At 38.5% G+C, this 16,718-nt stretch overlaps 1 protein-coding gene across 1 annotated transcript in view; it reads left to right on the top strand.

The window, feature by feature from the left end:
• The window catches only part of CA13 (carbonic anhydrase 13), a 36,906-nt gene that overhangs the window by 13,063 nt on the left and 7,125 nt on the right, over positions 1-16,718 (top strand). Inside the window, exons 3-6 of the mRNA XM_008065219.1 lie at positions 993-1,111; positions 7,819-7,914; positions 9,651-9,713; positions 10,197-10,352. Coding sequence (XP_008063410.1) covers positions 993-1,111; positions 7,819-7,914; positions 9,651-9,713; positions 10,197-10,352 — 434 coding nt within the window. The remainder of the gene's footprint in view (positions 1-992; positions 1,112-7,818; positions 7,915-9,650; positions 9,714-10,196; positions 10,353-16,718) is intronic.

The following is a 16,718-nucleotide window of genomic DNA, read 5'->3' as shown; positions in this document are numbered from 1 at the left end:
TGGATTCAAGTGTTCGTCTTGCCTCAGCCTCCCAGAGTGCTAGGATTAAAGATGCAGGCCACTGTGCCTGGCCTATTGTAATAGTTTTAAAGATCATATTCACTGAGAGAAAAAACTAAAATTTGCTGTGCCAAAGTGACAATGATGAATTTTTTTAAAAAGTTAATTTGGTTCTGTATTTCACATTTCCCCAAGAATATAGAATTTAAGTATAATATATACTTTTCACAATTTTTCCAGTAATAATAACAATAAGAAGATAGTAATTATAAGTAAAATGTCCACCACGCTGCCTGTGTCAGGCAGTGGTAGGTGCTTTGTGTTCAATTTCAAGACAGCATTAGGAGAAGATCCCATTACTGTCTCCTGCATTTAGACGTGGAGGCTAAGGCTTAGAAGTTAGAGACTGTCCAAGGCCACGGGGTTAGTAAAAGAGAGCATGAGTGCGGGTCTTCTGATTGCTGAAGCCTTTGCCCTGACCATAATGCTGCAGCTCTACCAAGCTCAGACTGGACCTCTTTATATATCACTACCAATTTTAGAGAGACTGGCTTATTCTTAGTAAAACAGCAATTCCTTGCCTTTCAGAATTTTTTTTTTTTTTTTTAGGGAGACAGGTTGCCCAGACTGGTCTCAAACACTTGGGCTCAAGTGATCCTCCTGCCTCAGCCTCCCAAAGTGCTGGGATTACAGGCGTGAGCTACCGCACCAGGCCCTTATTTTTCCTACTTTCTAACCTGTATCTCTGTTGTGACTTCCCAGGTATTCCATAAAAACCTGTATAGTGGACTCTCTAACCTTTTTGAAATGTTTTGCTTTCACTGCACACATATCTAAAAGTAGTATCCTTTTCTGCTAACCCAATGACACATTTGTAAAAAGCTTCTTGGAGGATATGGATGTGTGGAGCAATTCAGGGAGATGTTGTGGGTTGGGCACCTTGTGTAAATATTTTTTTTCTTGCTAACGATTTAAAATATGTTGGTATTTAGTTCTGCGTGGGGGTCCTCTAACTGGAAGCTACAGGTTACGACAGTTTCATCTTCACTGGGGGTCCGCGGATGATCACGGCTCTGAGCACATGGTTGATGGAGTGAGATACGCCGCAGAGGTAAGCTATCAGGCATATCTTTGTGATCCATGGTTTTCCCATGTGGTGGGATTTAAAGGGTGCAAGGGACAACTCTCATAACCTTAAACAAATCCGGAGCCAATCAAGTATCAGTGTCTGAATATTGCTTTATTCATCCATTCGATAGTTTATCAATATGAGAGCTTCAAATGTTACCCTTCTAAGCCTTAAACCAACTCTGAGAGCTTAGGGTTATATGTCCCCATTTTTATAAATGAGTACATTAGATACTGGAGAGATTAAGTAATTTATCCAGCTAGGAAGCATCGAGACAGATTTAGACCCAGGTCTGTCTGATATCAAATTACAAATTCTTTCTAGGATATATATTATATCTCCTGAAAGGCCAGTGAGATGGGAGAGAAAGAGACATTTGTTTTAGGTCCAACTGTGTTCATATTTGATTCAGACACAAATCTCCACTATTATGGAAAGTCCACATTAAATTGGTGATAATAAATGGAAAGTTCTACTTAGGAAAAAAATATAGAGAGTAAGACAGGACCTAAACTCTGCATTATCACTACATGTACAGATATAAAATAGAATATCTGTTAATTATTCAGGTCATTGGTAAAGCATAACACAATAAGGCGTTCATTGACTTGTTTTTTACCCACATGGAAGTTACTCCTTTTTCCTTATAATTATTTTCATTAGTAATACTCTACTTTTTCTAATCCTCTGGTTAAAGAACAAAGCATAATATGCTTCAAGTTTTAATATGATTAAATATTGCTAACACCCAACTTTACCACGAGATGAAAGTGGATTATTCTATGACTCAACCAAAACTATTCAAGTGAAAAGTAAGTTGGCTTGTGAGTCGCCTAGGCAAGACAGCAATGTTCCCAGGCAAGTAGAGTTTTTCTTCGTGCATTTGTGGTTACTGAGCTGTGGAGTTTAGATGCCCCTTTATAACCCTGCTGTTATGGAAATCCAGCAAGCAAGACTGTTTTTGCCAATTTCATTCTTCCATTAACACATACACCTGCCCTTTGAGGCTGTCATCCAAAAATCTGTTTTGCCAACTAAATCACTTTTCTTTAAGGCCAAGTGCCTTAGGGTACGGAACCTGCTCTGTCCTTAGAGTAGAGGAAAACAGTGTATTTACCCAGTATTCTACTGTGGTGGACAAAATATGCCAAGAATGTTGAAAGTGGGACTCCTGAATCTGTATGGTGTCTCAGTCTAGATCATCTGCTAAATAGTTTTCATATTTGCTTTCTAAAGTTTTATGTTCTAAATGAAACATATTGTTCTCAATCTCAAAAGATAGGTTGTTGGCTGCTTTGGATCACTGGTCTCTCATTTTCCTTAGCAACTCAGGAAAATGGTCACATTGCTTTGGTGGTTATACCTTGTACTTTCGTAAACTTGAAAGCACTAAATGTTGTCAGAGAGGTTTACTGCCACTTTGGCAAGTAGTCTCCTGAAAAGGGCCCTCAAATCCTGTCATATGTCAGGAGCTCGGTGTCCTGACCTGCACATCAAGGGCCATCTTTGTAGATAAAGCCTTGTGATTAAGGCTTTGACTGAAATTTCATACTGTCCTTTAATATGCATTTAAGGCTGTTTCTTATTTCATTGGTTTATACATTTTATTTGTTCACTCACTCAGTAAGAACTCATTGAGAACCAACCACGTCCCCAGTCTTTGCACAGCTTACTCATATTTATCCTGGAAGGAGTGCTGGAAGGAATGGAGGGATGCCACATGTCTTAGTAACAGGCAGTGTCATCCAAACTTAGGGTCAGAGAAGGCTTCCCTATGGAAGAAGCCTTTAACTTGAAACCTGAAGGATGAAAGGGAGGGAACCAGGCCAAAGGGAGATTTAGCAGTGGTTTTGCATAAAATGGCGAGGACTTGGAAAGTTTCACATATTCGAACAACAGTATGGTTTGTGAGGTTTGAGCATGGAGAATAAAGGGAAGAGTTGTCAGAGACAGAGTTCGGGAGGCTGGGATGGGCCTAATCTTACTAAGGTAAGTCTTGGTAAGGATTATGGATGTGATTCTAAGCGCAATCGGTTTTGAATTTGGAAATAATCATATTTGCATTTCAAAAATATCATTCAAGCTACAGCTTGAGAATACATTGGGTTGAAGCAGGTGTGGCTAAGGGAGCTTTTGAGGAGGCTTTTGGGCAAAGTTCCAGGCAACAGATGATGGTGCAGGTGAAGGCCTGACTGGCAGTGGTGGCTTCAGTGGGATTTGTTGATTGATTGGGTTTGAGGATGAGTGGGGGCAGGAATCTCTGTTTCTGGCTCAAGATAGGAAGAGGTAAAAGAGAGAGGGTCAGGGTCAGGCCTCAGGTTTGGTGGAGTTGGAAAGGGAGACAATGAACAAATGAATAAATGATATGTGGAAAGTTCTTTGATGGACTAACACCATGAGATCTGGTCGAATGACTGAGTGCTTAGGAAAGGCCTGTGTGTGATGATACATGAATTGAGACTGAATGACAAGAAGAAAGTACTATGAGAAAATCTAGAGCGAGTTTTCCAGGAAGTGGGAGCAGCAAGGTCAAGTGCTGTAAGGCAGGAATAAGATTGACATGTTCAAGAAGATAAAGACATTGGTCTACGGAATTGGAATTAATAAGAAACGAAAAGTTGTGGGCTATTTCCCAGGCCAGGGCCACAACACATCAGGTGCTGTTGGGCATGTTGAACAGCCTGGAGCTTTTTTTAATGAAGTGAGAAGAAGACAATGGAAGATTTTGAGCGGGGGGGAATGGCATGTTCTGCTTTATATTTTCCAAATAATAATGTGTGGAGGGCAGGTTGTTGCTGGGCAAACATTGAAGCAGGGAGCCAAATGAAAAAGTTATGGAGGTTAAGTGAGCAATGACAGTAAATTAGACTGGGGGTTGTGATATGTTTGGGAGTAAAGTCTGTGGGGCTTGCTGATGGGAAGATTCGTGATTGAAGGAAAGAAAAGGAGGATTCTAGAGACACTCTTAAGGTTTTGGTGTGAGCAACCAGTAGGGTGGTGGGTGCCATTTCCTGAGATGTTGCAGGTTCTGAAAGGTTGCAGAGAGGAATACATTTGAGATACCTGTTAGACAGTCTAGACTGGTGTTCAAGTAGGCCATTGGAGAGAGGCCTGGAGTTTAAAGAAGAGGTCAGGGCTGGAGATGTAAGCACTTGGGAGTCACTTGCATTTGGTTTCAGGTTCAAAAGAACCTCTTTGTGCTCAGTTCTAGAAATGATTCTAAGGGGTTAATTAGTTTTTCCAGTCACTTTTGTGCTAAGTTCATGACTATCATCAGGTTGTGTTCCTTTATGAAATGAAAGGAAGAAAAAACCATTAAAAGCTGCAACTTATAAAAATTTAGTTTGGGGTCCAATATGATGATTTGTGACATTGTAGAGAGAGATTAAAGTGATCTAAATCATGAAAAATTTTATCCCAAAAGTTATGCGTCTACAAAAACTAGGCTAATCCTCTACTCTATGTTTGAAACTTTATCTGATAGCAGTTTATACAGAATATATAACAAGCATTGTAAATATGTAGTTAGTAGTGACACTATGATTTCAACATTCATGGCAGTTTTTTTGCATAGTATTTGGCAGCATATTTGACATATCACTAACATGTCGTTTATAACTACTAAAGTTAAATAATATTATTATTTGGAAATTATTTTCTGCTGGGTGCAGTGGCTCACTCCTGTAATCCCAGCACTTTGGGAGGCAGAGTTGAGAGAATTTCCTGAGCTCAGGGATTTGAGACCAGCCTGAACAACATGGCGAGACTTCGTCTCTACAATAAATAAAAAAATTAGCCAGACGTGGTGGTATGTGCCTGTGATTCCAGGTATTTGGAAGGCTGAGGCAGAAGGATCACCTGAGCTCAGCAGGTCGACGCTGTGGTGGTCATGAGCGTGCCACTGTACTCCAGCCTGGGTGACAGAGTGAGATGCTGACTCACAAACAAAAAACAAAAAAAAGCCACATTTTGTCCAGTAGGGAAGATTCTTTTTTCTATTTTTGCATTGACTACAACAACTTCTTGTCATTTGGTTCAAATCACTGCTGTTGTCATTGTTAGGAGATTTGAATTTGCTACTTTGTTTATAGAAGTTTTAATTCAAATATAAGTGCTAAGAAAAATGATATCAGTTCCTCTGGAAGATATTGCTGCTGGTTAAGCAAGGTGTGTGGGGGGGAGAAAGGCTTATTTAAAAGGAAAAAAAAGAAGAAAGTTTCAGTGTGGTGGCTCATGCCTGTAATCTCAAAACTTTGGGAGGCAAAGGCAAAAGGATTGCCTGATTCCAGGGGTTCAAGACCAGCCTAGGTAACTTGGCAAGACCTAGTCTTTACAATAAATCAAAAAAATTATCCACGTGTGGTGGCACATGCCTGTAGTTCCAGCTGCTTGAAAGGCTGAGCTGGAAGGATTGCCTCAGTCCAGCAGATCCAGGCTGGGTTAGCAGTGTTTGTGCCATTGCACTCCAGCCTAGACAACAGAGTGAGACTGACTCAAAAAAAAAAAAAAAAAAGATTTTCTTGATCTAGTTTCTCATCATTTTTTAACTAGCAGAAGGATGGTTATATAGAAGATATATATTCATCTATATTCATTTCTCTTTAGTTACACATTCATTTTCTAATTTGTTGTGATTGAGATCCTAAAGAAGTCATTTCACAACTTTCTCTCTTTGGTGTCATCTCTTACTAAGCGAACTGATGCATTGGCACAGAGCCACTTAAAACAACTTAAACACCCTTATCAGCCCTTCCCTGACAGTGGAGCGTCATCTATCTCATGTAAGCCAAATAAATTATGTTTCCTCACCCAGTGCTTTCAGGTTTCTATCCTCCCCCAACTCTCTCACACCAACTTGGAACATGACACCAAAGGAATTACTTTTATATTTTCTTTTCTTTTTTAAGACAGGGTTTCAGTCTGTCACCCAGGCTAGAGTTCAGTGGCATGATCATGGCTCACTGCAACCTCAAATTCCTGGGCTCAACAGACCCTCTGGCCTCAGCCTCTCAAGTAGCTAGGACTGACTATAGGTACATACCACCATGTGTGGCTAATATTTCTATTTAAAAAAATTTTTTTTGTAGAGATGGGGGTCTCACTTTGTTGCCCAGGCTGATCTCAAACTTCCAGCCTCAAGTGATCCTCACATCTTAGCCTCCCAAAGTCCTGGGATTACAAGTGCAAGCCACCATGACTAGTACTTTTATGTTTTCTGCTGGAGTATCCCATAGTCTTCCTTGATTGTGGATGGTGCACTGTTTTAAAGTTTTACAGTTGACTGTTTATGATCATTCTTATCTAGACAGAAATTCCCTCATATTAATTGCCTGTAAGATATAGAATTATATTTAAAAGATGGCATAAAATAATAATGTATTTGAATATACTAAAGTCTCTCATAACAATCCACTAGGAGGGCAATTTGGGCTTGAAGACCCCTCTAAATGTTTCCTCCCTGATGTGCCAAAAGGATTCATTACAAGATCTTATCTAAAATCAGTTTCTCATATCAAGTCTTTGGACAGCATGTCCTTGGCCTGAACTGTTTAGATCATAGCTAAATCTTTTGGGTCTGTCTCATTGCCCTTTGGCTTCTATCTCAGTTTATCCTTCTCTTAACCAGGACTGAAGACTCTTCAAAAGTGGTTTTCTGCTTTATTGTTATTCTGCAATCTTTCGCACTTAATGTGTTTTAGGTACTCCATTCGCCTGTAATGGTAGAACATTTAGGACACCTCTGGGTTTCGCATAAAGCTACTTGCTCGTGAATATAGTTGTGAAGTAAATGAAGTCTGTTTTCCAGATCCCAGGTCCCTTCCTTCCTTCCTTCCCTTCCCCCCCCCAGTAACACCAGCTGCCTCTCATTTTCTTACTCAGATACCTCTGGCTTCAGACCCTGAAGCCTCTTTTCCACCTGAAAGCTTGCTCTCAGCAAAGTATCTAAATATATTCACAGAACATAGTAAATGTATAAAAAATGATAAGCATTTGGACTGGGGGTTGGTGGTGATATGTTAATTAGCTTGATTAATCATGACACATTGTGTGTGTGTGTGTATAAATATTACATTGTACCCCCAAAATGTATACAATTGTGATTTTTTCAATTAAAAATAATCTTAATGAAAAGTATAAATAGTACTTAAAGTAAATCTTCAGAAGGTGAATTTTCATTTTCCCACCATAAAATATCTTCAACTACAGTGGTAAACACCTAACTGGGCAGTTTCAGGAGCTACTGTGCTATCCTTGGCAGCAGGATTATCCTTGAAATACTACTATGTAGGAGGTTGACTAGGCCCCTTCAGTGGACTCTGCTGCCAGCTGGGATCAGATCTGAGGCTGCTCTGTTGCAAATGCATCTGTGGAAGACACGGAGGAGCCCCGAGTTACCCAGAAGAGGTGGTTGGAGTTTGTCAGGGCTAGAGGGTCTGGGAAGATTGCTTGAGGCTTTCTAAGTAGTCTTCAATATAGTGCCCAGAGACTAGTTAAGTGACCATGATCCTTCACTGTTTGAACTTTAGTTTTTAGGCGAAAGTAATTAGGAAGATTCTGTCCAAGGTTCTTGAGAGGAATACATTATGCATGTGAATGTACTACACCAGCATATCTACATCTTATTTACCTTTGTGTTTTTCAAGATGTTTAACGAAACATTTGAATTATGCTGTGTATTTCCCTTTCAGCTCCATGTTGTTCACTGGAATTCAGACAAATACCCCAGCTTTGTGGAGGCAGCTCATGAACCAGATGGACTAGCTGTCTTGGGAGTATTTTTACAGGTGAGAATCCACTGATTTCGTTGTAAATGATCACCTTTGTTGGATAAAGAGTTTCAGTCATGAAGTACACATTCAAAAAGTTTTATTTTTTTAATTTTTAATTTAAAAAAATTTTTTAATTTTTTTTTGAGTTGGAGTCTCACTCTGTCGCCCAGACTGCAGTGCAGTGGCATGCTCCCGGCCACCGCAGCCTCCACCTGCTGGGCTCCCGCGATCCTTCTGCCTCAGCCTTCCGAGTAGCCGGAACTACAGGCGCACACTACCACACCCGGCTAATTTTTTATTTATTGTAGAGATGAGTTCTTGCCAAGTTGCCCAGGTGGATCTCGAATCGGTGGACTCAGGCAATCCACTCACTTCGGCCTCCCAAAGTGCTGAGATTACAGGCTGAGCCACCGAGCCTATTCTCACATTCAACAAGCTTTAATCATAAACTTGTTCTAACAAGCTTTAATCATAAACTTGTTCTAGTTGTAGTATTTTCCTTTTGAAATAATTATTTAAAAAATGGCAGGGCATGGTGGCTCACTCCTGTAGTCCTGGCATTTTGCGAGCCTGAGGTGAGAGGATTGCTTGAGGCTAGGAGTTCAAGACCAGCCTAGGAAACATAGTGAGACCCCCCCATTTCTACAAAAAGTAAAAAACAAATAAATAACAAGTTATACATTAGGAGCATTGTCTTATGAGTCTTCTTATTGTCCACTGATCACTTTTATGTGGATAACAGTAGCAGCATCAACAATAAGAAGAATAGCAGCAAAAATAACAACTGAGATCCTGAGAAGAAAAAGCTTATTCTGGGTTCTTCCTGATTATACACTATTTAGAAATACAGGGAAGATTAAAGTTTAAGCTCCTGATTCTTGAAGCAGTTGTCTGACCACAATGGCATGTTGTCCTAATGGACTGAAAAAAATTAATAAAATGTTTGTTGTATTTTTCTTTGTCTTATATTCACATGTGGTCAGACAAGTAGTCATCATACCTGGGGATGATTGGGCCTCTTAACTCCCACTGCCTCCGCATTCTTTTGTCTCACCACATACTCTGTATGTGATGTAATTTGTGGAACTGGAGCTGGGGAGCATGTGGCAAGGCAGAGAGTGCCATAGATGGCGGTAGTTCCTTGCCTTTGGCCACCAAGTGGTGGCAGCGAAACCAGGTGGGGCAAGAGACTACACTTAAATTCTATACGGTTTAAAACATTCAAGTACAGAACACTCCTAATAATGAAAAAAGAATCTATCTATGTACCTATCAATCGATAATATGAGGATTTTGCTTATGATGGCATCCTGTTGATTTGGGGCCTTGAGTAATTTTTAGGCTGCAAGTGGGAGATGTTTCCATCTAACATTTTGATGTCACCATAGTCAGTTTGGATCTGGAATCTGAATGTCATATCTGACTTAATAGTATTTGTTAGAGTTTCCTAAGCAAGTTTTCTCTCAAGTTAGCCTATAGCTTCAACATTCTTGAAGCTGAAAAAATATGAAGCTGTTACTACTAGTTTTGGAACCAAAGTGAAAATTCAGTACAGGAATCCAGTAATTTTATCTTGTTGTTTGGATTCTTCTAGCATGATAAAGCCAGCAGGTAAAAGAGAAGCTTTGTTATAGAACAATCACTGTATATTCTGTGCTGGCTAAGTTTAAAAAAAAAAATAGTGGATGAAATGGAGCGATTCAGACTTGATCTGCTCCAGTAACCATTTTTTTTAAATTTCATGTTTTTAGATTGGTGAACATAATTCCCAACTGCAAAAGATTACTGACATTTTGGATTCCATTAAAGAAAAGGTAAAAGGAATTATTGTTTGCTAATGATTAACATATTCCTTGTTCTCTCCTGAATTCTCTATCTCTTTTAAAGACTTAGACCTTAGACACAGAATATGCTGCCTGCTTTAAAGCAAGTTTGCAACATACTTGACCAAAAAAGCGGAAGTAACCTATTACCAATTATCTTTTGAAACTTATGAAAAGGTCTTAAATTACCTAAAATAATTACGTATAAATCTATATATGCATAATTAACTACTGGCATTGTTAAGCTTTTAATTTTAACATATCTTAAAAACCACATATTAAAAACAAATCTCACACTTCTTAAATCTTTATTTGATGTGCTACTTATCTAAAATTTTTAAGATGTAGATGCTTTTCTTTTGGATACTAAAGGAAGATACTCAATAATTCCATATTGTTTTATTGGATGTATTTTTTTGAGGTTTGTACAAACAATTCCACTGTAATTTGTAGGAATTCTATTTGTTCCACCAGGGTAAACAAACTCGATTCACAAATTTTGACCCATTATCTCTGCTTCCACCATCCTGGGACTACTGGACATATCCTGGTTCTCTTACAGTTCCACCTCTTCTTGAAAGTGTCACATGGATTGTTTTAAAACAACCTATAAACATCAGTTCTCAACAGGTATATAAACTCTTTCATGTTGATCTTGAATCAGAACAAACTGGGCTGAATCTTGTTTGTTAAATCCTGCCCTTAATTTCTGCTATATGAGTGTTATGAAGCCTGTATTTTCCCTTCATTAATGAGATGGGTGGTTGAACTAGTTGAGATGTACGTTTCTTTCTTATTTGACCTTCTATGATTAGATGATTTCTTTTCCACTTCTTAGAAAGGTAATGTACATGGCAACACTGATAAAGATGAAGCAACATTTTGAGCTCTATAATAGTTTGCTATTGGGTTTTTTTTTCTTTTTTTCTTTTTTTTTTTGGTTTGTTTGATCTGGGATATAAACAAGCCAGAATTCAAACAAGAAAATCAGGAGAAAGGCTACTCATAGAAGGCGACATGCTTCTTTCTGACCTCTGTCGCTATGTCTGCTTCTCCCACAAATTTCAAAGTGAACCTTGAGGACAGAGATAGCTATAGTATCCTAAGAAATGTATTCCTGCTAAGTGTAAGGAGGAGTTGCTTTGTACCTTTAAAATGTTGTGAAGAGGGCAGATATCATGTTAAGTCTTCTTATTACAATTAAAAAAGGAGAGAAAGAGGGAGAGGGTGAAGGAGGAGGGACAGGGGACGTTGTTGATCTTTGGCATTTATTAACAAAACTTTTGTAATGTTGACAGAAGGGCTTTTAAGCATTTACAGTGGCCACCTATGCTCTTCTTGTGAAGATATTTACTTACTCATTTTTCTGTTAAATGTTTATTGAGCTCCCATGGTAGGCTAAACAGTCTGTGAGATGCAGGATATTCAGTTTTAACTCTGCTTGGGGCTCTGAACCATGCAGCTGAGCAATCAGATAGGTGGCTGCTGTGTGTTCTGGGCTGTAGTGCTTCTTCATGGGTTTTGTTTTTGGTTTTGTTTTTTTATGTCATTTTTAAATTAGGTACTGCAGGATCTTAGCATGAAGTAGTCTAGTAATTTTTGCAGCTAATAAAAGTACTCCTGTTCTGCGTTTGCCCAGCCTCCATTTTATTCCTCACTTCCCCAGTCAGGCTAGAGCTGGTTCACCTTTACCAAGATCATGTGAGGCAGTCTTTCCCCTTGGGGTTTTGAACTCTTCTGTCTATCTGTTGGGCGTTTGTCCTTGCTGACCTTGTCTTTAGGATTAAGACAAACAATAACCTGGTGTATACTTAGTAAAACATTTTATAAAAGTATAAATAGAAATCCAGAACTTGAATTACATGAAAATTCTTGTGAATTTTTTCCATTATTGTATAATGAGAAAAATGACCTAGCACTGATTAAGTGGCCTTATTAAGGGATTTCATTTTTTCCCCTACCCGTGCTAAACTTTAGTTTATTTCTATACTTCTCTGTTAAATTTGTACTGATTAATATGAATAATTAATACGTTATAACATGAAGGTAGTTAATAAGGGGATTATGTTTTCTTTTGTATTTCAAGGATATCTTTATTCCTTAAAGCCACTTAGAAAATTGCTTTTGTGTTTTTTTCCCATTCCACAAGTGATTTGGAAGATAATATATCAAAATGTATACTTTAGTTCCTTAAAAAAGTATCAAGTTAACCTTATTGAAAATAACTCCCTGCAAATTTAGGAATTATAATGACCTAGCTGTGGATTTGCTGCTGTATCTCAATAAATTAATATTATTAATGTGGCTTTTCACTACTGTATCTCAATAATTTAATATTATTAATGTGGTTTTTATGCAGTAGAGTGTATAATAGCTGCATTTTAGAGCTCTAGTGTAATTACTAATTCACTTTGAAGCATCCCCTTAGATCTTTGATAGCAGGAAAACTATCATTGAGACATTTTTATTTTATTTTATTTTATTTTTTGAGTTGGAGTCTCACTCTGTCGCCCAGGCTGGAGTGCGGTGGCACGCTCACGGCCACCGCAACCTCAACCTGCTGGGCTCAGGCTATCCTTCTGTCTCAACCTTCCAAGTAGCTGGAACTACAGGTGCGCTACCATTCCCGTCTTTTTTTTATTTATTGTAAAGACGAGGTCTCACCAAGTTGCCCAGGCTGGTCCAGAACCCCTGAGCTCAGGCAATCCTCTTGCCTTGGTCTCCCAAAGTGCTAAAATTACAGGCTTAAGCCACCGGGCCTTGCCAGGTTTTCTTTTGTTTTTAAAGTCACTTAGCAACATTGTTTTTATTCATTTTCCAGTTCCATCATATAATGTCACTACCTATGAAGAATAAATCTTCCGTTTTAGTGAGTTGATGCTGGGGGTTTTTCTATTGCAATTTCTTGCCAAGTTACTGCTTGACCTAAGGGGCAAATCAGATGTTTTTCATTTTCTTTTTCTTGACTCAAATCCATTTTTCTCCCTCAGAGTCACTCACTAAGGACTAAATTCTTGATTTAGCTGCCATGCCAGTGAGCAGATAGATGTACAGTTTTCTGTTACTTTTGAGAACAGATGTGTCATTTTCCTTGGAAAGCTGGTTTTTTTTCTTTTTCTTTTTTTTTGAGTTGGAGTCTCACTCTGTCGCCCAGACTGGAGTGCAGTGGCCGCCCCCGGCCACCACAGCCTCGACCTGCTGGGCTCCGGCGATCCTTCCACCTCAGCATTCCAAGGAGATGGAACTATAGGCGTGCACTACCACACCCGGCTAATTTTTTGATTTATTGTAGAGATGAAGTCCCACCAAGTTGCCCAGGCGGGTCTCGAACCCGTGGGCTCAGCCATCCTCTCACCCCAGCCTCCCAAGGTGCGGGATTACTGGCTGAGCCACCAAGCCTGGCTGGAAAGTCTATGGGTTATCCTAAATTGGCTTGCTCATCTGTTGAAAGTCAATGTGCAGATGCCTGGCCTTGATTCTACTTTCCTTTTAAAAATAAATCCTCTTTTTTGTTTATTATGATATTATTTGCATGTAATAAAACTCATGAATTTTAAGTATGTGGTTGCTAATTTTATTAATAGTGATCAGATATAGCCATGCAACAACCATGAAAATCAAGGTATAGAAGATGGCCAAGGTTGCTTGAACTCAGAAGTTTGAGATCAGCCTGGGCAACAATGGTGAAACTTCACCTCTACCAAAAAAAAAAAAAATTAGTTGGGTGTGGTGGGGTGCGCCTATAGTCCCAAGTTTCTCAGGATGCTGAGGCGGAAGGATCACCTGGGTGACAGAATGAGACCTTGATTTAAAAATACACACACACACACACACACACACACACACACACACACAAGTATTTTTCTACATATAGAAGTAGAAAACCAAAAAAGTTTCTTTGTGCTCTTTTGCACATTTTCATCCCCCTTCCCACCATAGCCCCAGGCAACCAGTGACATGCTGTCACTAGAATTTTGCCTTTCCTAGAATTTTATTTAAATAAACCACATAGAACATAGATTTTTATATTTGACTACTTTTACTTAGCATAATGTTTTTAAGTTTTACCCATTTCCTTTTTTTTTACTAATATAATATTTCATGGTATGACTATGTCACATGAAAAATATATTTAGCAATTGATGGGCATTTGAGTTGCCTTTAATTTTTAGCTATTCTGAATAATAGCAATTTATATTTGAATATTAGAATACATATTTGAATATTCACATGCACAATTTTGTGTGGACATATTTTCATTTGTAATTTTACTTTGCATTTATCTGATGACTGATGATTTTGAACCTTTTTTCTTATGCTCATTGGCTATGCATGCCTTCTTTTGTTAAGTATCTGTTCTAATAGCTTGTCCTTTTTCTTTTTCTTTTTCTGTTTTTGAGTTGGGAATCTCTGTTGTCCAGGCTGGAGTGCAGTGGCACAATCATGGCTCACTGCAGCCTCGGCATTCTGGGCTCAGGTGATCCATCCTTGTCAGCCTCCCTAGTAGCTGGGACTACAGCCACACACCACCACACCTGGCTAAGTTTTTTATTTTTTATTTTTTGTAGAGGAGAAGTCTTGCTGTATTGCCTAGGATGGTCTCAAACTCCTGGGCTCAAACAAAGTGCTAGGATTACAGGCATGACTGCGCCCAGTCCGTTTGCCCATTTAAATATTGCATTGCTTGTCTTCTCACTATTAAATTGCAAGAATTCTTTATATATTTTGGCTAAAAGCTCTTTCTTGGGTATATGTTTTGGAAAAACTTTCTCTCATGTATGTTTTGCTGTTGTCTAACCATGTCTTTTGAAGGAAAAAAGTTCTTAATCTTGGTGAGATCTGTTTTTATCAATTTATCTTTTAAAGTGTGTGCTTATGGTATGCTGTTTAAGAAATCTTTGCCTAACAATAAGCCGCATTCCACTCCTCTCCTCCCACCTTAAGTTACAGTTTTAGCTCTGCGTTTGTCTTTGATTACTTTGCATTAATTTTTATGTATAGTGTACCTCCTTTCCTTGTTATATTTCAGTTACACACACATTCGAGCTTTTAATATAATTCAACAGACCCCAGATGCTCAATTTTTTTAAAACTATTTTTTATCTGTTCTGTTCATGTGCATTCAAGTTCATTTGCCCTACCTTCTGTCTGTCAGTTTGGTTGGTAAGTTCATTCAGTGAATTTCTCATTTTAGAAACTATTTTTTTTAGTTCTAAAATTTCTATTTGATTCTCTTCTATTATTTTTGTTTCTCTGCTGTGACTTCTCATTACTCTGCTGAGATTTCTCATGCATTTAAAAGATGCTGTGTTTAACTTTATGTAATCCTCAGGTAGTTATAATTATCACTTTTAAATCCTTGTAAATTCCAACATTTGGTTCATCTTGGGTCAGACTGTTGATTTTCCTTTCATTGAGAATGTGCACCATTTCTTTGAGTCTTTATATGTTGAATAATTTTTAAATTATAATTCTAGATAATATGAATATTAAGTTGTACATTTATTATTATTTTTTAAACTTTTGTTTTATTAAAAGATGTGTGGTACAATTCAGGGTTAGTTATACAAACGTTAATTATGCAGGTACCCTTGTTGATGAGGTATGCCCCTCCCTCTCCTAGCAGTTTCCCTCAACTGCCAATCCCACCCCCCACTCCCACCCTGACAGTTTCCCGCTACTACTAATCGCTTTCTTAGAGTATTATAATTGTTCAAGGTCCACTTATGAGTGAGAACATATGGCACTCTGTTCTTTGTTTCTGTGATAGATCACTGAGTATGATCGACTCTAAATCCATTCAAGTTATTGCAAAGTCCATATGTTTGTCCTTCTTAATGTCTGCATAATATTTCATTGTGTATATGTACCACATTTTCTTTATCCAGTCCAGCTTTGATGGACAACATGGTTGGTTCCATGTTTTTGCTATTGTGACTAGAGCTGCAACAAATATATGTGAGCAGGTATCTTTTTTGTAGAATGGTTTGAGTTCCTCCAGGTATATACCCAATAGGGGAATTGCTGGATCATATGGAGGGTCAATTTCTAGTTCTTTCAGATATGACCACACTGTCTTCCAAAGAGGTTGCACTAGTTTGCATTCCCACCAGCAGTGTAGAAGCGTTCCTTTTTCTCCGCCTCCTCACCAGCATCTGTTGTTGTTTGTTTTATTAATGATGACCATTCTTACTGGGGTTAGGTGGCATCTCAATGTGGTTTTGATGTGCATTTCTCTGATGATGAGTGAGGCTGAGCACTTTTTCATATGTCTGTTGGCTGCCCGTATATCTTCTTTGGAAAAGTGTCTATTCATATCTTTTGCCCACTTTTTAATGGGACTGTTGTTTTTCTCCTTTCAGCACGTTTGAGTTCCTTGTAGATCCTAGATGTTAGGCCTTCATCAGATATACAGTTGACAAATATTTTTTCCCATTCTGTGGGCTGTTTCCCTGCTCTCTGGATGGTTTCTTTTGCTTTGCAGAAGCTCATTAATTTGATGAGGTCCCATTTGTCTATTTTATTTCTTAAGGTATGGGCATTTAGGGTTCTGAATAGGAAGTGATTGCCAGTTCCAATTTTCATAAGAGTGTCTCCTGAATTTCCTAAGATTCTTGTAGTTTGAGATTTTATGTTTAGGTCTCTGATCCATTTAGAGTTAATTTTTGTGTATGGTGATAGGTAGGGGTTCTGTTTCAATCTTCTGCATGTGATTAGCCAGTTTTCCCTGCACCACTTACTCAATAGGTTCTCCTCTTCCCAGTGGTTGTTGTTGGAGGCTTTATCAAAGATGAGTTGGTTGAGGAGTTGAGACTTTGCTTCTGGAATCTCTGTCCTGTTCCATTGGTCTATGTACCTGTTTTTGTACCAATACCAGGTTGTTTTGATTACTGTAGCCTTATAGTAAAGTTTAAAGTCTGGAAGTGTAATACCTCGTGCTTTGTTTCTTTTGCTAAGGATTGTTTTGGCTATTCGTGGTTGCTTATGTTTCCATAT

Source organism: Carlito syrichta, unplaced genomic scaffold (assembly GCF_000164805.1).
Source record: "Carlito syrichta isolate Samal-C Ts95f unplaced genomic scaffold, Tarsius_syrichta-2.0.1 Scaffold308192, whole genome shotgun sequence".
Classification (NCBI taxonomy): domain Eukaryota; kingdom Metazoa; phylum Chordata; class Mammalia; order Primates; family Tarsiidae; genus Carlito; species Carlito syrichta.
The sequence above is the reverse complement of the archived record's forward strand: the minus strand, read 5'-3'. Positions and strand labels throughout refer to the sequence as shown.